Source organism: Corvus cornix, chromosome Z, assembly GCF_000738735.6.
Source record: "Corvus cornix cornix isolate S_Up_H32 chromosome Z, ASM73873v5, whole genome shotgun sequence".
NCBI classification, from domain to species: Eukaryota; Metazoa; Chordata; class Aves; order Passeriformes; family Corvidae; genus Corvus; species Corvus cornix.
Window position 1 is genome coordinate 32,996,757 of NC_046357.1, and position 22,493 is coordinate 33,019,249.

At 39.4% G+C, this 22,493-nt stretch overlaps 1 protein-coding gene across 1 annotated transcript in view; it reads left to right on the forward strand.

The window, feature by feature from the left end:
- Positions 1 to 13,848: 13,848 nt before the first annotated feature.
- The window catches only part of ROR2 (receptor tyrosine kinase like orphan receptor 2), a 144,045-nt gene continuing 135,400 nt past the window's right edge, over positions 13,849 to 22,493 (forward strand). The window contains exon 1 of the mRNA XM_039567432.1: positions 13,849 to 14,252. Coding sequence (XP_039423366.1) covers positions 13,937 to 14,252 — 316 coding nt within the window. The 5' untranslated portion in view covers positions 13,849 to 13,936. The remainder of the gene's footprint in view (positions 14,253 to 22,493) is intronic.

A 22,493-nucleotide genomic window follows, 5' to 3' on the forward strand; every position in this document is an offset into this window, starting at 1 on the left:
GTATGAGCACATGAAATCTGCTAAGTGAAATAATTTTACTCATGCTTGTGTCATTATCGTTAAAATTTAGATCCTGGACTGGGTTTCTATCTGGCACAGGGTTACTGCTATCCTGAACAGAATTTGTGAAGAGTAATAGGACTCTTTGTGGCAGAATTTCATGAAACTAGTAATTTGTAAGGCGTTTTTTAATTAGACAGAAATATTTTGCTCATTTCCACTACTAGCCAGGTAAGGTCTCTGGCACCAGTTCCATAGAGAGCAACTAAATCATGAGGTATGCCAGGCAAGTTTAGCGCGCTGTGTAATGATAATCCTGAATATGTAGAATTCCTGCTTCGTGGAAGTGACAGTGTTGGTTTCCAGTAAAGCCACAGTTTCACTGGTTTCGTGCAATTATTACTGCTGATACTCTACCCATAACGGAAGTGAACTGATGATCTCATTGTGTAAATAAATTACTGTTTGATCTGTCTGTACAGCCTTTTAGGCAAGCAAACCATATACAAACCTAATACTGTAGTATTAGAGCATTTTTAAATATTCTGATCCTAATCCATAAACTGTAGCTAAGACTAATTGTGCTGAGCATTGATGTTGAGTTTTACCATCAGAGTACAAGTGTGTCTAATTCTGACTGGGAGGTGTGAGCCTTCTTGGCCAACTGAACAATGCTGAATCTCTCAAGGTCTATCCAGCCTACTTGTTTTGTTTTCTGTGGATTTTGGTCTTTTGCAATTATTTATCAGTCTGAGTTAGAATAGCTTTTCACTCATGTAAGCAAGACAAGACTTACTTTTATGAGATTTGTCAAAAGTTCCCGAGAAACTTGAAGGATATGAGCAAATTGGTGTTGAATATTTTGTGCAGTCCTGCTGTTATTAACTGCTGCACTGGTTGGCTTGAAATCTGTAATATGGGAGGCAACTGTAGTATAACAGCTAGATGAAGAAAGCAGCTTTTTTACCCTCAGGCAGGTGGTTGTGTCTTTGACCCAATATAGCTTCTTTAATCATTTAGCTACACAGCAGATCTGAGAAGGCTCCAGATGGAGACTGAACCTACGACCCCCTGACATAAAAACATCTATGATACCAATTACACCATCTGTTGGTCATAAAACCACATTCTCTATCTTTTCTTGGCTCTTGTGTTATACAAAAGCTGAAGGGTGATATTTGGAGCTGTTTGAGTTTATCCATGCAATTTAATGCAGAACACATTTTTTCACAGAGAGGGAGAACAAAGCACAATAGCACTAAAGTTCAATTTACATTCTCAGTCAGTGAAAACAAAAATGAAAATAAAAACCAGTTGTCTGAGTTATTATTTATACCCAAACTATGGCTTCAATTGTAGTTTTTTCACAGTTCTTGTGATTTAAAAAAACCTAAAGAACAACTTCTACCACCATTGTCCCAGCTTCTGAGGGCTCTGATTTGAAACAAGATCTGTAACTGTAAATAGGAAATTATGGCAGCATTGAGGAATATGCAGATCACATTATTAGCCAATATGTGCCTAATACTATACTTAGGGATTTGTGTTCGGTGGTAGTGTTTGGAAATGTGTATTATCTGAGTGTGGAGTACTGGAAAGCTGGAGATTTAACCAGTCTATTCACCTACCGTCAGAATCCCTCTGGATAGAAGTCTTTCCTGTCTGAACTTTCTGCTCAGGCTCATCAAACTATTATTCTGAAATCCTTAATAGACTTTGAAATGGCATTTCAAATTTTTTCCTCTTATCAGTAAAATAGTTAGCCCTAGGTGATTTATTGTGGCCATCAGAATAAGGAATGAGGTACTGACATAAAAAGTGTCATGTATTAGGGATGAAACTGGTGGCATAGGTCCATCAAAGCAAGGAAATGAGATGAAGTGTGTTAGTGGTGCAAAATTGGTAACTGTAATGAGGTAGGATTAACATCTTTAAGAATATTGTGTTCATATAATAAAAACTTTAATTGTCTGTTGACTTTGACTGGATTGTAGTTCTAGATAGTAATCACTGCTTATGGAGACTATATCACCAAATTGCCTGACTGCTTTTGCACATATTGTCTTACAGCAAGAAGAGTTTGGATATCTTTCTTACCATATGGTGGTGTGTTGATAGGCAGACAAAAAGAATAGAAAGCTACTGCCAGAAACACACATGACCTATGTGTTCTGGTACCATGTCTGATGGATAGTTCTGTGCTTTGTGGTCAATAAAGTCCCTACAACATCGCTTTTTAAGAAACTTTGTGCTCTAATACCATCATTTGTCTGTCTAACACAAAAATAAATGTTTGCTATATTACATCAGTGGTCTAGATATACAGTAGGCAGGGAAAATAATTCTTAAAAGAAAGCCCCAAATCCCCACACCTGGACAGTCCTTTTGTGTTATGGAAGCTGGCTTCCTATGCTGAGAATGAAGCAGTGAATAAAGCGCAGCTGACTTTACTGTTAATACATTGTTTTCTTATTATTGCACCATTGTTACTTTTTAATAAACCATCTTTTTCTTTCAAAAAAATAATTAATCCATATAAGTGGAAGGGAAAGAGTTAAGAACTGAAACTGACAAGTTTCTGTAATATCTTTGTCATTGGTTAAACTGAGGAAAATATTTGGGCTTTCTATTTTGAGGTATTCCTTTTGTGTACATCTCCATAGAGATACATCAGAGACTTGGCAAATACAATTGGCTGTGTTGAAGCCAAAAAAAAGAAGTGAAAAAGTGACAAAAGCACAGTTCAGATACATTTTTCTTCTGCCATCAGAACAATTGGGCATCCTGTCACCAGAACCTTTATCCTTGGTTAATACTAACATGTCCCTTAAAAGTTATTTTCATGATTTGTGATAGAATCTATACGTGATGGCGACTATGTAATGATATAAAATGTAAGTAATGATGATTGTCCTCAGTTCAGACTCAACTTAGTTGTATTCATCTTCATAAACAAACTTTGAGTCTTCAGTGTTTGTTCATGTCAGTGAAAAACACTTTCTGGTGGTACAATTTAGCATTTCAATGTGGTCACAGAGTGATTTTGTATTATGTTATGTATTAACAATAAGACCCATCTTGCTGTTTTTATAAAAACCTTGGAAAGGATCTCAAAAGGCTCTGTAATCTGTTTTGAAGCAGAATCGAGTATATATCAATAGTTGGTGGTAAAGTCTAGTCTTAATCTGATACTAGAACCCTTCTGCTGAGCACAGTTAATTAAAGACTAATCATACTGGATCCAGGTCTGTCTGCCTAGGATCTTGTTATCAGATTGCTGTCTACAGCTGACTAAGGAACACCTGTAAGAAAGATGACTTTACCTCAGTTAAGAGCATCCTTGCTGCTTCTTAAGATCTTGGTAATCTTAAATGTGCAAAAGGACATTTTTATTAGTAAAATCCTGCAGTGCTGATCTCATTCCCCTTACTTAATATCACTATAAATAGTGCAAAATATATTTTACTATCTGAAATATCCTTCTTGTAGTTCTTTCCATGTTTGAAAACATTTTATGCTGTATATTTAGGTGTTCCCTTATGCTTCCACATTACTTTTTATCTCTCAATATGTTAAAATTAATGCAACTAAAGCTTGGCAGAGAAGACTTCCCTCTTGGAGTGGAAAAGGAAGGATTTGTTTTTGTGCAGATGAAGACAAGTCTTCTGAAGCAGAGATTAAATGTCAAAGTGGTATGAGTTTTAATATCCTGATCAGACATGAAGGTTTTATTTCTATTACTGTCACAATTTCTATAAAATTTTGATCAATGTCCCCATGGATTCTTCATCTCTAAAAAAGTTGTTAACAGAGCTTCTTTAATTTTGGCTTTCACATATTAATGTTTTCATAAGACTTTGAAAACTTCTGCACCAATTAGTTATGTAGTATAAAGTATTTATTATGACACAGATTTGTATTTTCAAGTCTTGTGTCTGCTGTGTAGTTTATAGTACATCTTTAGATCTCTTTTGGAAAGAACTGTTTCATCTGAACGCCTTCATAACTTCTGGCAGACCTGTCTAAATACCAAATTATAGCAACATTGATAGTAAAACTTTAAGTAAGTTTAAATATGGCAGGTTGTGGTGGTTATGGTTATCAGTGTATGTGTTTTGGACAGAAGAGTTTCTCATAAGGTTTAAGAAGACCAAATAAAGATAGATGGCATAAAACCATTAGAATTACATTGTGTGAGTGTTAATGTAAATATAGATTTCACAGTGGAAAACACTGAAAAAATTACCTGATAAACAGATATGTATTGGAAACTATTTTGCTATTTGGCTATGCATTTTTCTTTAAGTTCAGTGCCATCAGATTGCACCAAGTATTCCTATATATGGTAGTTCTAAAAAATGTAAACTGCAGTATTTAATCCCTTTGTTGGAAGGTATGCATGTTTTTGTTTATATAGAAGTTGGTTGTATTACTTTTTTTAGGCATGTCTGATTAAAATTTGCTGAGAAGGTTGTAGAATAGTTCCCATGTGGACACTAAGTTTTTTTTTATAACATTTCAGATTTTATTGTTTCCATAAGTTTTCAGACCCATTCAAACCTTTGTTTCAAGTCTTCCCAAAAAATTTTAGTTATGATTGTTCAAATCTTCTTTGTAATATATTGCATCAGATTTTAAAGCAAATGCTGACAGCAGCAGTATTTATGCCCTGCATACCAAGCAGATACCACATGGTTTGAATAACGGGCACCCCCGCCGAGTGTGGATCAAATCAAAATCTTTCATAGTCATGTAAAATGCACTGATAGAAATCTGTCTTTAAATATGCCTTCTTATTTAAAGATGAATTCTTTTAGAGTTTATCCTGACACTGATGCATGTATGTGATTCCCATTAATGCTAATGAAAGCTGAAAAAGCAGTAGGCTTCAAGTTGTCCCAGAAGTCACCCCAATCTTATATACCACTAAATAAACAAAATAAACACCATGGAGTTTATTGTAGATAATAGGAAGGCTAACTTTAAAGCCTTAAACATCACAGTTCTTTGGCTGTTATCAATGCTAAAGACAGGAGTTTTTTGATGAGGCTTTGGCTTGTAATTCTTAACACCAGTTGCTTCTTTTGTTTTATTTAAAATGTTCAGGTTGTAATATAAAAGTAAACCAAAGAAGTTAAATTTCCAAGAGTAGCAATAACTCAGTCATACTGTAGATGAGGAAACTATTTGTGTTTTGGCTAAATTTTTTGTGGGAATTTTATTGCCTGGGAATACAATAACAGAATTTTATTAAATTCCAAATGCAAAGAGAAACTGGTTGTAGAACAAATATATGCAGAACTCTGTTTTAAGTTATCTTCTCCTTACTTCACTGTTAATTCTGCCTTCTTTGTTTTGATTTAATGGCATTGTTTCCAAAGAATTTAAACAAAAAGGGAAAAAATTGTGGGTTTGGGATACTGGTGTTTAGTTGCATTAGAAGTTCTAGTAAGGTTCTTTATTTCAATAATACACACATCAGTATAAAACCATGTTTGTGGTACATCATTAATAAAATACCCAGCATACAGCCTGTATGTTCTAGGAACTCAAGCTCTTGTGCTCAAAGAAAATTCCTCAGTGAGGATAATATCCAAGGAAAGCTGTAGATTTCATACTCATCCCCACTGCATTTAGCTGCAGTTCTGCTAAAATATATTGAAGCTACACACACACACATACACACATTTTACCGTGGAAAAATTATTCTCATTATTCCTTCCACCCGGATGTATTTATTTAGTTGTTTTTATTTCTATTGCCATGTGTGGCTCAGAAGCCCTCTGCTCCACTAAGGTTCTTTTCAGTATGAGGAGCCCTGTAAGTCACAATCTAACAAAATCTTCCTTTCCTACCCTTTCAAAAGTACAAATATATATGCTGTCTTTCCCCACTTCCTGTTGAATTAAAAGCTATGCAAGGGTAGAAATGCAGAGGTTAAATAGATCACCTTCATATGTTTTATGTTACATACTAGAGCAACTTTCTGCCAAATCAGTCTATGCCTTCTTGTCTGACTTAGCTGCTATTAAATACCAAGTACTTCAGAACAAACCACACAGAGAAGTAGTATCACCCTCCATTGTCTTTGCTTTCCCTATCATCCACAAGTTGCAGGCAAGAGAAGAAGGGCTGTTCAGATTCTTCACTTTTATCTTTGACATTCTCAGAGAGCTTCAGTTCAGAGTTGGAACGGAGCTGTCATGTTTCTCCACTTGGTATTTTTGTTAGGGGGTTGATTCCCACACTGCTTGGTAGTTGCTGAGAACCTGACAGAGGACAGTGGTGCACAGGGTCTAATTTTCACTGGGCCAGCATTGCCTAATGTTAGCTGTTGCATAAGGCAGAGACTGGCACAGATGAACTCTTCTCCACAAAAATTACACTAGTGTCTCAGAGACATCATCAAGTCTATGCAATAGCTCAGAGCATCTGAGTCTAATTTAACTTGGCTATTAAATATAATTACAGATTTGTTGCAAGAAGTTGACTGCTGCTGCTATGGTTGGTTTGGACAGAAAGATATCAAGAAGTGTTCGTTTGAGACGCTTTCTGATAAGTCAGGTAGATACTTGTGTAGAGCATCTGCTGATGTGGGGCAAGTAAGATAAGCCTCTTTGGCTTAGGAATTTCTGAACAACATAGAAATCAAAGTAAGTTTTCTCTCCTGTTTGATCTTGGTCAAATTACAGCTGTTGGGGACAACAGTAGTGATTGAACTGATAATCCATCCTTGCCTGTTTGCTTGAAGTGGGAATGTTGACTGATGCCAGAGGAGGGTTACCAATCCCTGTAAGCAGAGCCTCAGATTAGGCAGAAATTCAGTTTCAAGACTGAGACTCAGACCCCAAAGTGTATTCTCACAAGTTCTGAAGTGAAACAGAACATGGTGCCATCAAAGGAACTGACCAGCTATGAAAAACATTGATTCCCTATTAAAAGGTGAAAAAACTTACTGACTGAAATTCCTTTGCCTCTTCTGTATGGAGGTAAGACCTTTGCACTCAGGAGAGTTATCTAGTCTGCCCTTAGGTTGAAGCAATTGCCTATCTCCCTTGGTAGATCAGACTAAATTTGCAATTAAACATAAGACAAAACATGAATAATTTTTCTAACTATTTCTTGTCTCCAGTCTTGTTGTGTCTCTTTTGTGAATGAAAGATATAGAATGTAAAAGGGATAATGATAAGATCATGAAGGCAAAATATATTTAGATAAAGTTCCTCTGCTTGTACACAGAAGAGATGGGACAATTAGATATTAAAAATTCACTTTAAGAAAAACAAAGCTGTTCTAAAAGAGGGCCAGAAAAGGCACAAACTCCTTTTAGCACTTATGTAGCAACTAACTATTCAGACTGCTCCAATTCCAGTAAAAGGAATGAGAAGAAGTAGAGTGCCTCTTTAAGTAAACACAAATATCTAATTTTACTCTTTTGTTTTGGTGGATTTTTCTTGTAAAGTATATATTTACGAGACTGATGCACAGACAAAGAGAAGGAAAAAATACTATATAGACAGTAGTAACACTGCAAAATCAAACTGATTTGATAGACAATTCAGACACAATGCAATCTTGTAATTGGATATAACGAAAAAGTGTATTTTAAAATAATTTTACTTGTTAGCACTACACTGCTTTTAATAGAAGTGAACCTCAATGATTCATGTGGGAGCTGGGAACACAATTTTTTTTTCCAGATGGTTGGCTTTGCAAATCTCTCTGAGGAGAAAAGTTGTCTTTAAAATGTTTGAAAAGTGCAATCCAATGTAATCACATATCCTTTTGTGTACTTCAGTGTGAAGATTTTACTGTCTATACTGTTAACTAGTTGTGTGTGTGTGAAGCAGTTTTATTCAATAGGATATGTGATTCCATTCATTTTAATATTCATCAAGATACTGAATGCTCTTTCCACATGTTTTGGAGTTCAGACTGTAGGTAAGAGAAGGGAAAAACGTGGCAGACAGTCTTCCTCAGGATTGTAGACCAAAGGGAAGAACCTGGGGAATCTGTACTGAGAGCCAGCAGCACTCACCCACTCCATGCCACAGAACACAGCATCACTGAAGGGATTGTAGGGGTATTCCTGTTCCCATTACTGTTTGTGTGTTGTATTTAAAGTTCTTCCCATGGCTGTTCTTGCTCCTTTATGTCTGCATGCAATATGTACCCCCAAGTCTGAGGAGAAGAGGGAAGGAGAAGATTTTTATTTTACCACATGGCTGATCCCTACTACAGGATTGCAGTGTGTTTAGCCTGCCTCTGCTAGAGTGTTCATTGTCTCTTTGGGGGCTTTTTGGGACTCCAAAGGCAGAGGAGTGGCAAGAAACTTCATGTCTATAACATAAGAAAAAGAAATTGTGCTGACTGCTTCTGGTCTCCTCACAAATTTTACCTCTTTCTCAAGTATATCCATCTGTTTGTGGGCTTGAACCTCCATGTTCCAATCCTGAAGACTGCCTGTTCTCTAGCTAAGGCTACCTTTAAAAACCAAACCAATAACAAAAAAAAAAGAAAAAAAAAAAAAAACCAAAACCAAAAAAAATGCCCCCAAACCCAGACCACACTGATTAAAAAAAAAAAAAATCCTCATCTTTTATTCTTTTCTCTCTCCCAACTTCCCCCACAACTGTCTTTTAGGAACTGACAGGCACATCAAGAACATTCAGAAGAACACTCAAAAGAACACTCTCCATAGTCAGTACCCCTTGGGTGCTGACTTTTAAATTCTTGGTTCAGTTCAGGGTTTGTTTGACACCTTCACATCCAGATGATCTTTCAAAATGAAACAATATATAGCTTTCTAGACTTGCAAAAATCTGACGCATTTTGAAATTGAACTGTCATTTTATCCTACACAGTATTCCAATCTCCGTTGTCAGATCCGCTGACATGGTTGTGTCTGCCTCGCTGACATAATGTTGTATTTTTGGTCTTGCCTTGTAAACTGCAGTATTTAGCACAGTATACCAGTACTGCGAACTTAGGTGGTACATTCATAGTTCTTCGTGAACTCTGCAAGTAACTTAGGGTGTTAAGGATGAATAGACACCCCTTTTTTTACATTGCAGTCAGTCAAATGTCTGATTATTGGTGCTCCAATCTGACAGCTAGATCTTGCCTTGGAGTTTACACAAATAGCTACAATTTTAATTGTTCACACACTATTTACAAAACTGTAGCATGCTAGTGACATGGGATGGCTGAAATAAACAACAAAAATAAATACGCATAAGTATTTCAGTACAACCAACAAGATGATAATGAAAACTGCATGAAAAAAGAACCTCAGTTTTATTTTTCTGAGCATGAGACTAAATGCCAAGATCACTCTTTAGTGTAATCATAACAATTTCAAGGAGTAATTGAGTCCTAAATTAAATTAAATCAGACAATCATGTTCTTGTTTAATTTATATGGTGAAAACCTAAATCCCAGTCCCTATTCAAATTTTTATCTTCAACAAGTCATTCTATAATTGTCTCACTTGTAGAAATAGTGGATAGAGAAGAGAGAGATGCAGCTTTTTCCCCCTTTCAGTTTTTATGACTGGAGAGGATGGAGGATGCATCAGTCTGAAGACACTGCAGGATGCTCAAACCATCAGGTGAGTGTGATTTTACAAGTTAGGGCAATTGGCTCTGGTTTTGGGCATGTTGTCTGCATCCTAACTTATGAAACAACTGAAACACTCTGTTTATTGTTTCCTGTGGTTCTAGGCATGAGAAATATCCTTGGTGATCTTCTTTTAATAAGAGTGTTGATGGTATGAATGCTTGCAGATTTGTTTATTCTGTGGTCAGTTGGCTCCTGTAGTGGTACTACTTGACATGTTTGTGTGTGTTGACCTGGAAACAAAAGCAAGAAGGGAGATGGCTCCTGAGCCTGTGTAGAAGCGGGTTTTACCTTCTGGAGGTGAAATATTTTCTTTAAAATGAAATATACTCCTTAAAAATATTTATTGTGACTATTTTAATACACACACACACACACACACACACATATATATCTCAAAATCATGTACATTTAAAGCATAAGAAACACTGGTCTAAAAGCATGGATCAAAACCTGATGGCTTTTTCTGTAGGAAAAGGTTTCCTAATGAGTGTTTTTAACAGGTTTTTTTTTAAATTATTATTTTATTATTTACAGTGTTCATTAAAAAACCCCTAACAAAACAACAAACCACAGAAATGTGCAGGTAGACTGTGAACATGCAGTTCTTTATTTGAACAGCTGCCCTAAAACTATTTTCTTTTTGTTCAGAGTTACACTAACTGTAACACATTTATCAGCTGACCAACAGTCTCATCAAATTCCTACACTATGCTCGGTGTCCGAGTAACCCAGCTAGACTTCCCCTTGTGCCTTCTCACTTCCATCCCAAGCTCTCCAGTTTGTTTGCATACAATGGCACAGCTCCAGCAAGTGGAGCAGAATGTGTCCCACTCTTCTGCACAGTGTATTGTGATCAAGTCACTCCCTGAGGACCTAGATGCTGAGAAAGGTTGAGAGCCCAGCTCCCCATGGGTTAGGCTGGTATTTGCTGGGCCAAGACTTAACACTGAGCATGATCACCTCAGTTTTCTCCTGAAATGTGCTCTTCAGAAGACAGTGACTAACATTGTATGGGTGGTCAGAATCAGGAATGGTTTGTCAAGAGTCTCAAGCATTGTGGCAGGAAAGTTTCTGGATCTCTGTGGAAGTGAGCATTCAGCTGGGTAGTTCTGAACATGTATAACTGATCACACAAGGGACTGACCACACCTAACAGGATTCAGCTAAGAATGAATGTTCAAGACTAAACAGGTACATTTTTGCATTACAAATTTGGACTTTAGTGTCTGAATCCTATGTTTTATGCCCAAATCCTTTTCTCAGTTTTGGCCCATAGCGGGAACCTGCGTGATATATTTTAATACTGTAGAGAAAAGCCAAAGAGATGATCCTGAAAACAGGAAACATATAGGTAATGTTTTCTGTGCTGCTTTCATCACATGAATAAAAGGATCAGCTGGGGAATTAATTTTTTTACTAAAGATAGTGTACCAGTTAAAACTTACCTAGGCTTTCAGGATAGTTATACAAACACTAAGATTCTCAACTGGAACCACATTTAATCTTACACTTTCTTTAAAGTCACTTTTGCTACATTTATTATGAAAGCAGACACAAATGGCAAAGGAAATCCACCCAAAGTCTGTCAGGGATTCCCAAGGAAGTTTCAGGCTGAATTCCAGCTTTGCCCATTGCTCTTAACTGCTCCTATCAGGCACATGCCATATGGTCATGCAAACAAATACATGCACAGCTTTCTCTTTCTCAAATAGTGACAAAACAGTTTGCGACCATATGTTGCACAACACAAGTGATCTCTCTAATGGCTTACATGAATAGGGGGAACCAGCCCTGAATGTGCAGTTGTTTGAGGCTTCTTTGCTGTACATATTTTTCTACAATACAGAGAAAGAATTTGTATTGTGGTTTCTTCACTGTAGTGATTTCACTTGCAATGTGAAATATGGAACAGCAGTTTTTGTGGTTAGTGACAAAATACTTTGTGGGCATGAAGGTGACTTAAATTCTCAACAGCTAACTTGGCCTAGTCATTTAACCTTCATGACAAAACCAGTTTCCCATCCTAAGTCAGGAAAATGATTCACAACCAAAATTTTTTATCAAATGCTAATTTATTCCCAAAGGCAAAAAGTGTATCGATATCCTAGTTATTTTGTGAGATCTTTGAGAGCATAAGAAAAAAACCCAAAATATTTTTTCTTGGGATGATTATGCAAAATGTAGACTAATTTATGCAGATATTTTTATTTCCTATTAAGTTTGGAAGGCAAGAAACACAGCTGCAAATTTCAGAGAAACATAGAGTTTGAACTTGCAACATTTTAGGCAGGTAATTGCTGCAGTTTTTAACCACCTCAAATTTGTTTTAAAAGTCATAACACTTGTCTCTGTTTTAGTTTCCTGGGGACATTTCTTGACACTGATTTTATTTATCAATGTGCAACCAAAATTTTCTGTTGATGCAGAGTCAACAGGTGATTTTAATAAAAGAAGGTGCAGAAGGAACTGATCTTGATGAGTTGAGATACAGAAAAGGGGGTTAGGGTGGATTTGTGAGGTCAGAATTTTGATGCAGGTCTCTGCTGTTAGGTATACACTGGAAATGATAAAGAAAGAGGGAAGTAGATTTTCTAACACATCATAATATACGTATAACTGGCAAGGTGCTGTAAATCACCAGTATGTATCAGTCTTTTCAGTACAGCAAGGAAATTAAAAGTGCTCGGTAGAGAAAGAATCTCCACTACTATGTCGAGCTCAAGTCACTCATCATGAGAAAGATTAAATCAGACTCCCAAAATTTTGGAGGAATGAGGGATATTCAGTGTGGCAGGAAAAAGGATTAGGGTGATCAGGAAACACATAACTGATCATTTCAGAGGAAATTAAAAGATTTAGGTTTTTTTAGGGTAACAACATAAAGACTGGGGTGTGAATCTGTCATTTTATACCATAGAGGGGGGAAGTGGGAAGGATAGTAGTGGCACAAGAGAGAAGGAATATAAACTGATCTGAGCACATATAGTCTGGAAATAAGGAGTATGTTCCTAACTATCAAAGAGGCAAAATCTGGAGCAGACTTTAATCCAAGGAGTGGAGCTTATAAAAAGGATCATCACTGCTTTTACCATAGGTTTCATATGTTTATGAAAGGGATTTTAAAATGTGTTGTTGTGATGGCAAGGGGCTGAAATCAGTCAGTTCTACATTCCTGCCAAAGAGGGATCAGGACCTCCCTTTGTCATTCTTAGGTGCCAGAAGAATTTTCAAGATGGAACTGAAAACTTGGGAGGAAAGAAACAGGGCGCAAAATGAGGAAGAAAGAATATGTTGTAATGTTTGCCTTTGTTTGCATTAAGAAGTAAATTTAATGGAAAATTAATTTCACTAAAATTATTGTGAATTTAGAGCTTGATTTGGAGAAGAACTTAAAGGGATTTGTAGGTATTCAGCATTACTCAGCATCAAATCTTTAGAAATGAAATCTGAAACAGTAGAAATGTATTTGCAGAGAAGACATCTAATTAAATATGCTGTTAAAGTATAACTTTAAAACCACAGCAATTAATTGGCTGAAGTGTATTCTTGGAGTTTATATGATGTAGTTAAAAGAAGCCTGCTGACAGTTCTGCATTAACTTAAAATACTGATTTCTTTGAACTGCAAAGAAAACCCAAACCAAGACAACTCCTTCTTCCCTCCCCACCCCCCCCACCCTAAAAAATTTAATTTTAAAAGCTTACTTAAATTATGCTCAGAATGCCCTTATTTCTGATAGTAAATAACTTGGAAATATTTTGAAACTTTACTGGGAGCAGATTATTTTTGCCTGCTGAAGACAGAAAGCAAACTTTACTTTTGACACCCTATGCTGAGAGAACCGGTAGAGCGCAAAGGAGATCCCAGCTGTGGTGGAGCGCGTGCTGCGCTGCTGACGCCCCTGTGCGTTTTGGAAGCAGGAGAAACTGTGTTCAATCAACTTGTTTTTAACGTTGTAGGGGTGCAAAAGCTCCTCAATTGTGCAGCGAGAAGGAAGGAGGCAAAGGAGAAAAGCCGTAGCGGTTTTGGGCGATGTGCCCTTCGCCCGCTTCTTTTTGTTTCATTGGGGATTTTTGTGAGGAAGATTGCAGGCTCCTGAGGCTTCTGGGAGCAGGACTCGCCTTTCAGAGGGGGCCCAAGTCCTGCTGGCTCCTGGTGGTCGTCGAGTGAGGAGGGAAAATGTGTGCGGCCTCGCCCGGGGCCGGGGCCGGCGGCTGCCCCCGGCAGAGGGTGCCGGAGCGCAGGGACTGTCCTTGTCCTGTCCACCCCTCGGTGCCGCACCCCTCCCCTGTGTCGGGTCCCGGGTGACGTTCGGATGCTGGGGAAGGAGGAGGCGGAGGAGGAGGAGGAGGAGGAGGGGAAAGGAGCGCAGCTTCCTCCGCCCCCAGTCGGGGTCGGTCCGTTAGCAGGAGCGCAGGGCCGGGGCGGCGGTGCCCGGGACGAGTTTGCGGCAGCGCCTCCGGACCCCTCTCCGCCCCAGGCGCTGCTCCCTGCGGGCTACCTGCGGGATCTGTGCCGCGGCGGCCGGGCGGGCAGCATGGACCCCGCGGCGGCGGCGGGACGGCGGGGGGCGGCGGGCCGCCTCCTGCTCCTGCTGGCGGCCGCGTCGCTCCTTTGCCTCCGCGCGGCAGGTAAGGAGCGGGCCCCCCGGCTGGAGGGGAGGATGCCTCTGCTCTTCGAGTAGGGGTGTGTGGGGAAAGGGGAGGCAGGGGAAGCTGCTCCAGTTCCTAGGAGAATTGCGCGTATCCATTTGGGACCGGCGGAGCCGCCAGCATCCCCAGGTGGTGGTTCATGGTGGTTACTTTCTATCTTTCTTTTTTCTTCTCTTTTCTTCTCTTTTCTTCTCTTTTCTTCTCTTTTCTTCTCTTTTCTTCTCTTCTCTTTTCCTCTCTTTTCTTCTCTTTTTCCGCTTTCTTTTATTTTTCTTTTCTTTCTTCCTTTCTCTCTTTCTTTACGCCATCCTTTTTGTTTTCTTTTATTTTTTTTCCCCGGTTCTTGGCACAATGGAAACCTGATGCTGTGTTCTTTATAAGGGGGCGGGGGTTGGCAGGAGGCGAGGGCAGCTAAAACTTTTACCCCGAGCGCATCCCGGCGCCTCTGCCCCACTCTAGCGGCAGGATCTTCGTGCCTCTTTTCGGCGGGTTCAGCGCTCCGAGGCTGGTTGGTAGCCACTGAGGGGGGCAGGGTGAAGGGAGAAAGAAGGAGAAAACAAAGGAAAAGTTCGGGGTTTTGTTGTTGCCGAGGGTGGATAGCAATGTGTGGAGCCTCCTCCTTCACTCTGCCCGCCCTCCAGCCCTCTCCTCGGAATGGTTATAATAATGTGTTATTATTTGGGACGTTGAGTGTTGCCAGAATCTCAGCGGGAACCAGGAGGGGATTAAAGTTGAGTGGCCGAGGAGGCAGCCGCCGTGCTTGCAGCTCATGGAGGCTCGGCGGGGGTTCTTTCTGTGTGTTTTTGAGCTTTAGAGGGTCCCATTTTCTCTGTGTACCTGGCCGACCCTCAGGGACTGAGAAGGTCAGACTTTGGGCTCAGGAAACACTAGGGCGCGCGGTTCAGGGAGCTCCGCGATTGTTTTTAGGGCTGAACAAACTGTCCCTATCAACATCTGACCTGGCGCCGTGGCAGCAGCGCCGCTGCTGCTGAACAGATGCCAGTTTGTCCGACATCTCCGAGGGTAGCGCCGTGATTTACAGAGACCTTAGGGAATGTGTAGGGTTGGAAAGCCACGATGGTTTAAGACACAGTTCCCGTAAAAGAAGCCGCATAATTTTTTTTCTTTTTTTAAAAAAAATTTCCCTCCTCCGCTCACGCCTAAGTTGTGTGGTGCTTTCAGGGCAGGAAAGGGGAGGCTTAACGTTTTCGTTTTCTCTGGGATGTGAAATGCACCGTCGAGGTAGGAGCTGCCGGATCCAGCTCTTTGATCTTTCATGAAGCCGTTCTCTGGAAAATTGCCCTCTCCCCCTCTGCAGCAGATAAACCTTACTCACAAAGTCCTTCCCGGGATTCCTTGCCCAGGGACCGAGGGAGCAGATGACAAGGCTGCACCATTTCCATGCCATGTTTGTATTCCTTCCCCTTCTGTCCTCACCGGGCAGTGCGGGAGCTCGGCGGGTTGGCAAAGCCTTCCTCCCCCGCCTTTCCTAGCTTTAACTTAATTGCACCGACGTGCTGGAGGAGACCGATGATGTCTTTAAGGAAAAACAGTGATGCTGCAGATTAGAGGGGACTTGTTAATCAATTGCACGTTTGAAAGACCTTTTCTTCCCTTTGTTGCTTTCACTAATCCGTTTAGCTCTCCCCGGGAGGTGACAGATGCCTTTATTTCCTGTTATTCAGCTCCGGGGTCCGAGGTCTTGCCATTTGTTGCCTTACCATGAAGGGAGAGGGTCAGCAGAAAGCTAGAGGTCTGGGAGCTTTCCGGGCGAGAGCAGGAGGCGGGCATGTTACAGCCCGCGGATTTGGGGTCAGTTCCCGTTGCGTTTATTTTTCCTAGAGCCTTTATTGCTCCCTTTGAAGAGGCTGCCCCGCTGCTCTGCCCCTCCTGCAGGGTCCGGGGCTCCGGGGATCCCCCGGGGCCGCAGGGAGGATGACGTTCGTCCTCTGACGGTTGTAAGAGGAGATGCCGGATCGTCTGTCCCCGGCCCCGCTTTATTCCCTTCACCCTGAGCAGCTCGATCTGTTTTCCGAATGCAGCAGGAGGGAGGTGTGCACAGTGTCCCGTGAGCTTCTTTCCTTTCTTCATTCCTTTTTTCGTTCGTTCCCTTACCCTCCGGTGCAGCCCGAGAACACCGACGCTTGTGCATCTGCCACGGCCAGACTCTCTCTGCCCTCCCAGAGCCTCCCCACAGCTTCCCGGGGGTGGAGGAGTGCACGCTCCCGGGAACCTCTGGCCGGGCGCGGAGCTGCCCACGGGTGGAGCGCCTGGCGCCGGGAAAACGGGCCGAAAAAGCGCTGGGAGTGTGGCAGCGTACCTCCGTCTTCTTTTGTGGGCAATGGTACTGCTCCGTCCACTTGTATATGCTCTCAGGAGACATGTCAAGTTTCAACCTTCTCGGAGGCAGTATAAAATCATCAATTACCATTAAAAGCGCGTTTGGGGTTTATCCTTTTATTTTAGAGCTTCCCCATAAACAGGCTCGTGATAATCGCCTCAACCACCTGTAGAAAGCGTGGATTCACTCTACTTCGATAGGCATGAAGTTTGAGACTCCATTTTCTTCTCTGAATAAGCGTCACAGTGGTTGAGAGCCCATAATCACAGCAATAAATACTTGTGTACTTCTATTGTTGAGGGGTATTCTTCTGTTTAATTAGATTTGCTTAATGGTAAACAGAGTATTTGTTACTCTACATTTCACTTAAAGGTTTATTTTTGAAAATGTTATTTCAGCCTTTCCAGTGTTCACTTTTAGAATATGGCCAGGTGAGAGGCAACAGCAATGAGGATGGTCATTTGTTGAAAATGGTGATGCACAATGGACTCGGCTTACAGACTTTTGCCCCCTTGCCATTAAATAGGAAAGGACATTTAATCAACTGGAAATTGATGCTCACGTGACTTGAGAAGTATGCAGAATGCAGTGTTCAAAAAAAAAAAAAAAAAAAAAAAAAAACCAAAACCACAACAACTCTGTCAACACAATATCTGGGAATGAAAACATAATGGTAACTCATGGCTGTGATTTTGAAAGCCCTGAAGTTTGTAAGCTTCTACCTAACTTCATAAAGAGAAAACCTCTCTGAGAGTACAGTGTTTGTGGAGAAACTAATACAAGCACGGATTACTTCTGAATGTCTTTAAATGCCTAACTACAAAAAGTTATAAAATATTTTGATCTCAAAAGTTGCATAAGACTTAGCTGTAGCTCCATCCTGACTTTAATAAAAGAGATTCGGCTCTGGAAATTTTACACAGGTCATCTGATAACAGTCAGTACATCTTTGAGTACAAGGAGTTTTCAGATAGCTTTTAATAAATGATATTGCCCACATTAACTATTTTTAGGTCAAATCTTAATCAAACCCTTTCTAGTGTTAATTAAATTGTTAGTTTAGTGATGAAGTTTATCATTGGATCAAGAGTTGGCACTGGATTTTTTTTCCCCTTGAGTGTCTTGATTAAATTAAGGATTTGTAATGGAGTTGCACTTATTTCCTTAATCACTTTGTTGCTGTAAACAGCATAGAAATGCAAGATGCTGGAAGAAGAGGACCACATGAGAGATGAAGCAAATTAATCCTTAGTGAGTTTTCAGTTGTTTGCAGAGAAGCTGATCTTTTTTCTAAACTCACTGCACTTTGTCTAAGGTGTGAATAGCTTTCAGAACTGTCATTGACATGGGAATATGTTTGACCACTAATTAAAGGACTTGTGGAGTCCTTTTCATGGCTTATTTTCAGTGTCTTAAATTTCTATTTTATATTCAATAAAAATGTCTTTTAGAAGCAGTCAGCATCTCAAGCTTTTAATCATACTTCTGACTGAGAGAATTTATTTTAAAGGTCTCTTTGTATTTATTTTTTTTTAACATTGCAGACAAAGAAAAATATTAAGCAAACTTTCATTTTTTAAAAAATAATAACTCCTTTTATAGATGTTCTCTGTTGCCTTGTGTGGTTGCTCAGAAGGAAGAAATGCTACTTACAGTATTCCATCTAATTTATAGCATCTGTCACTATGTTCTCTGTGCAAAGAATGGTTTGCTATTTAAGTTTGTTTATTCATTGTGAGGCTGTTGCTTTATAAAGGAAGTTGTCATTAGGCTCAGCATGTCTGGAAAGCATGCAAGCACTCAAGTCTTCTAATCCAGTGACTACAAAGTAGTTAACGCTTCAAAGAAAAGGAACGACAGGATTTTGTTGCACTGAAAGAAGATGCATTGTTTGTTAATCCTGCTTTTAGTTGTTACTCCACTAAAGACTACTACAGCATTTCTAGTAATCATTCGGGACAAGCATGGATTTTGCTTAAATTATTGTCTTTTCTCTTGGTTTTTTTCTAAACGCATAAGTAGTGAAATGTCCCTTACCGGGTTCTTGCATTTACGTTTTCTGGGACTTTGCCATACACCAATATTCACTTGCAGCATCCTGCTAGGTAGTTTTGCTGATGTTTTCCACAGACTTGACTCACAACCCAGCTTTTTCTTTTGACATCTGTTTGTCCTCCTCGGCCAGCTTGGGAAAGGACTTCCTCTTCCAAGTGATGCCAGCTTGTGATCTTTTTTTAAAACTAAAAATGTCTGTACATGACTTTCCAGGCCATAAACCATACTTTTCAAAAAGTCAAAAGGCGATCTCTTAGTTATAAATTGTGACTTTGTGTTTTAGATGGCAGGGGACAAAAGCTTTCATTTAAGAACACAAACCAATCTGCATTGTAGTATCAGTGAGAACAAGAAATCACTATAGAAATATATTTCACCAAGTAGTGCACTCTTACTGTGATGGGCATAAGTAGATGAATTCCACCAACATTGAAGACCCAGTATAGGTATCCTACATACAGTTCCATCCTTCTGAGCTGGTGTTGAATCAGTTTGTGTGTATCTCCATGCGCCATTATGGACATGTATCAGTAGTGTGTGCTGCTTCAGGAAGCAAAGGGAACATACTCCTCCTGTGCTGATTGAATTAGCCCTCATGTCTATTGATGCCTTCTGTTTTTGCTGTAATGTGTGCCTGTCTTTGAAGGCGAGTGAAGGAGAGCGATACAGAGTAGCTGAGGGAGGGGAAGGGTATCACCTTTATTACTGGTTCTGTAGGAGGTATTTAAAGGATGAGTGTGGTTTCACGTGCCTGTTGCTCTGAGTCTAGAGCAGAGCTCATTAAAGGCTCTCCTAAAGGCTGTGTGTGGTTGGTGAGGGCGTAGTTTCACAGACACCTGAAGCTCCTAGTTTATTTAGTTAAATCAGCAAGCTGGCTCTGCTGGAAAGTAGTCATAGAGAAAAAAAGAAAGAATACATGGACAGAGAATTAGCAAGAGATAAGGCATTTTTTTCTTCCACTCTAATGATTTTTGCTGAAGCAGAAGGAAGATAATTTGTCTGGGTACTGCTTGCAGGAGCAGCAAAGTGAAATGAGTGGGGAAATATTGGGGATCACGGTTTCCCAGAGTTTGGTTTTAAGGTGTGAGTAGCTGAATCAGGAAATTAGATTGGATCCCCATTTGGCATTTTGTCCCTGAGCAATTCATCAGTTTCACATGTCTAACATACCTTTTGGATTTGAAATTTCTATTCAGATGTGATTTTCTTAAGACAGCAATAAACAAGTTCAGTATTCTTTCTTGAACAAAAAGACCCCTTGTGTATATTGTCATACCTGTGAAACCTCTACTGAACTTAGATTTCTGTCTTGTAATTGCTTTGTTGGACTTCCTTTTATATGAACAGAATAAACATTTAATTCTGTAACTCCAGATTACTTGTCTTCATCACTTGCCACTTGTCTTCATCAGAACTGCTCTAGGGTGTTCATTTAACACGTCATCTGGTGAGTATGTTTTCAAGGTGAAATAGTTTCTATAAATGGTTTTCCTTGCTTTTTATAGTTTAACGCATTAACATTATTTTTTTCCCCCATGGTATTGTCTAGATAAGAAGAATGACTTGACTGGTTGTATAAAGAAGAGGTAAATTCTGTAAGAGTTCTAGAATTCTGAAGGCTTACTTTTCAAAACAGTCTACACAACTGTCGAGTTGAATCATAAATGAAGCTATCAATGGATTAATTCTTTATCAAAGCAATAGCACAGTCACATATTCAATTATTGTGTAGATAGAGAACAGATAATGTACCACAAAAGACAGGAAGAATGTTATTCCTGTGTCTTTAAGTATAAAAATTAGGGTTGAAAATAATAAACTTAATTACTACTAGTCAGAAAAACTCTCCTAAGTCAAATGAATTGTAAACAAACAAACAAAAAACCAAAAATTTATTGTATATAAGTGTAAAAGAGGAATCAAAGAGCTCTACCAAAGACAGACTAATGAGAGTGGCAGACTGCTGCACAAATGGAGAAGATTGCTTTCTTCCATGTCTACAACAGAATAGATGGGTGTTGTATCTCTAACTTTTCTAATAAAGAAATAATAATCTGAAACTGGTACAGCAGGTCCATGTGAGAGTGGTATGATAAAACTGTAATTGTCTGTGGGACAGCCAGTGCTGGCAGAGGGGGTTGCACATTGAGGGACAGGAGGTCTGAGGCACAGCAGTGCCACCTTAGATCAGACGAAGTTGTTGTGGGACCTTGCTTGTTTGTTCTTCTCTTTGGAGGCAGAACAAGCAAAGGTCTTGTTGTATAAGAAGCTCTCTGGAAGAAAAAAGCCAAGAAGAACTGTTCTAGAAACATTAATTCAGTTTGCCTGGGTTTGCATGAGAAATTACTCCCATGAGTGCATCAAAAGTATTTTTGAATAGAGCAAGGTCAGAAAATAAGAAAATGGGAAAAAAAAAAGAAAAAGAGTGTTACTTGATAGTCTTGGACTACTGCAGCTGAGTGACTTTAGAGTAGGTCCTGTCAATCTCTTGTATGAACCAATAATAAATAGAACTGCTTGAAAGCTTAAGATGCCTCAACAATGTATAAAATTTTCTGCCTTGTTCATGATCATAAAATTTAGAAGGAAGTTATAGTATGCAAAGAGAATGCTGAGATTTTTTATCCTTAAAATGAAAAAGCTTGTATTCTGGGAGATAAGTAATAGTTTTGCTATGCTTGTTTCTTGTTTAGAAAAATGACACAGCAGAATTGTGTTATAGATAAACCCAATAATAATACTAGACCTAGTAAGGTTGCAGCAATGTTTCTATCTATAATAAAATTTATCCCTTCTTAAAAATCCAAAAGCATAAATAGGCAAGTGAAGGCTGCAGACAGAGAACCCCAATGTAATATCATCTGTACTCTTTTATTTCAGGCATTAATGGTTCTGTTCTGATTCTAAATATGTGCTGCTTTCAGATTTTGCTGACAAACTAGAGGAGCATTTTTAAAATAAATTGTCCTCTTAACATGTGCTGCCCTGACATATATTTTTCAAGTAATGCAAAACTATGGAAACTGTATATCAGAGAGCTGACTGGACAAAAATTAACCCTGCAGAATCCAACGCTGTTCTGGCCTGGTCCCTGAATTGGCTTACCTCCAGTACCATGGACCACCAGCATTGGTGTGGGGAAGAGAAGATAGATGGCTGGGAGGAGGAGCACATGGCAGCCCTGGCAGAGCAGCTTAAATTGCCATGGGACTGTATTCTTGGAGAGAGAAAATCATATATGCAAAAATATTAACATAATTTTGTGGGCTAGAAAATGTAGAGACACTTCCACAATATAATTGTAATTGATGACTGTCTAAGGTTTGGATTCTGCAGAGTGAAGATGAACCTGTGCAGTTTAAATAAGAAAATTCTCACCTGCCTCAAAAGTCTAGTCTGCAAACAGGTGTTTGTTTAGTTTTCAGATTCTCACCACAAATCGTCTTAGCCATTTGTCTTTGTGTTAGAACTGTTGGATCTTCAGCAGTTGTTACTTAAGCTGCATTTTAGGAGTCCACTGAGTTTTTCATTGCAAGTAAGAATAAATGATCTTTGAAATTAAATGTCTTAATAAAACAAGGGAATCTTTTCAGTACAGTAAACAAGGAAATGGACAGAATGCAAGTTTTGTGAAGATTCTAAAGATCTATCAAAGCTTTCTGAGTATTCTTTAAGTTGAAAATACCAAGGATCTTGTAGCATCTATCAGTAATTACTCTTTTAAATCTTACAACTTCCTGTGGAGAAATACAAATCATGCTGCTTTTGAGTTAATGTGAAACATTTCTCTCATCAAGTTGAAAAGAAAAAAGGGGAGGAGTCTA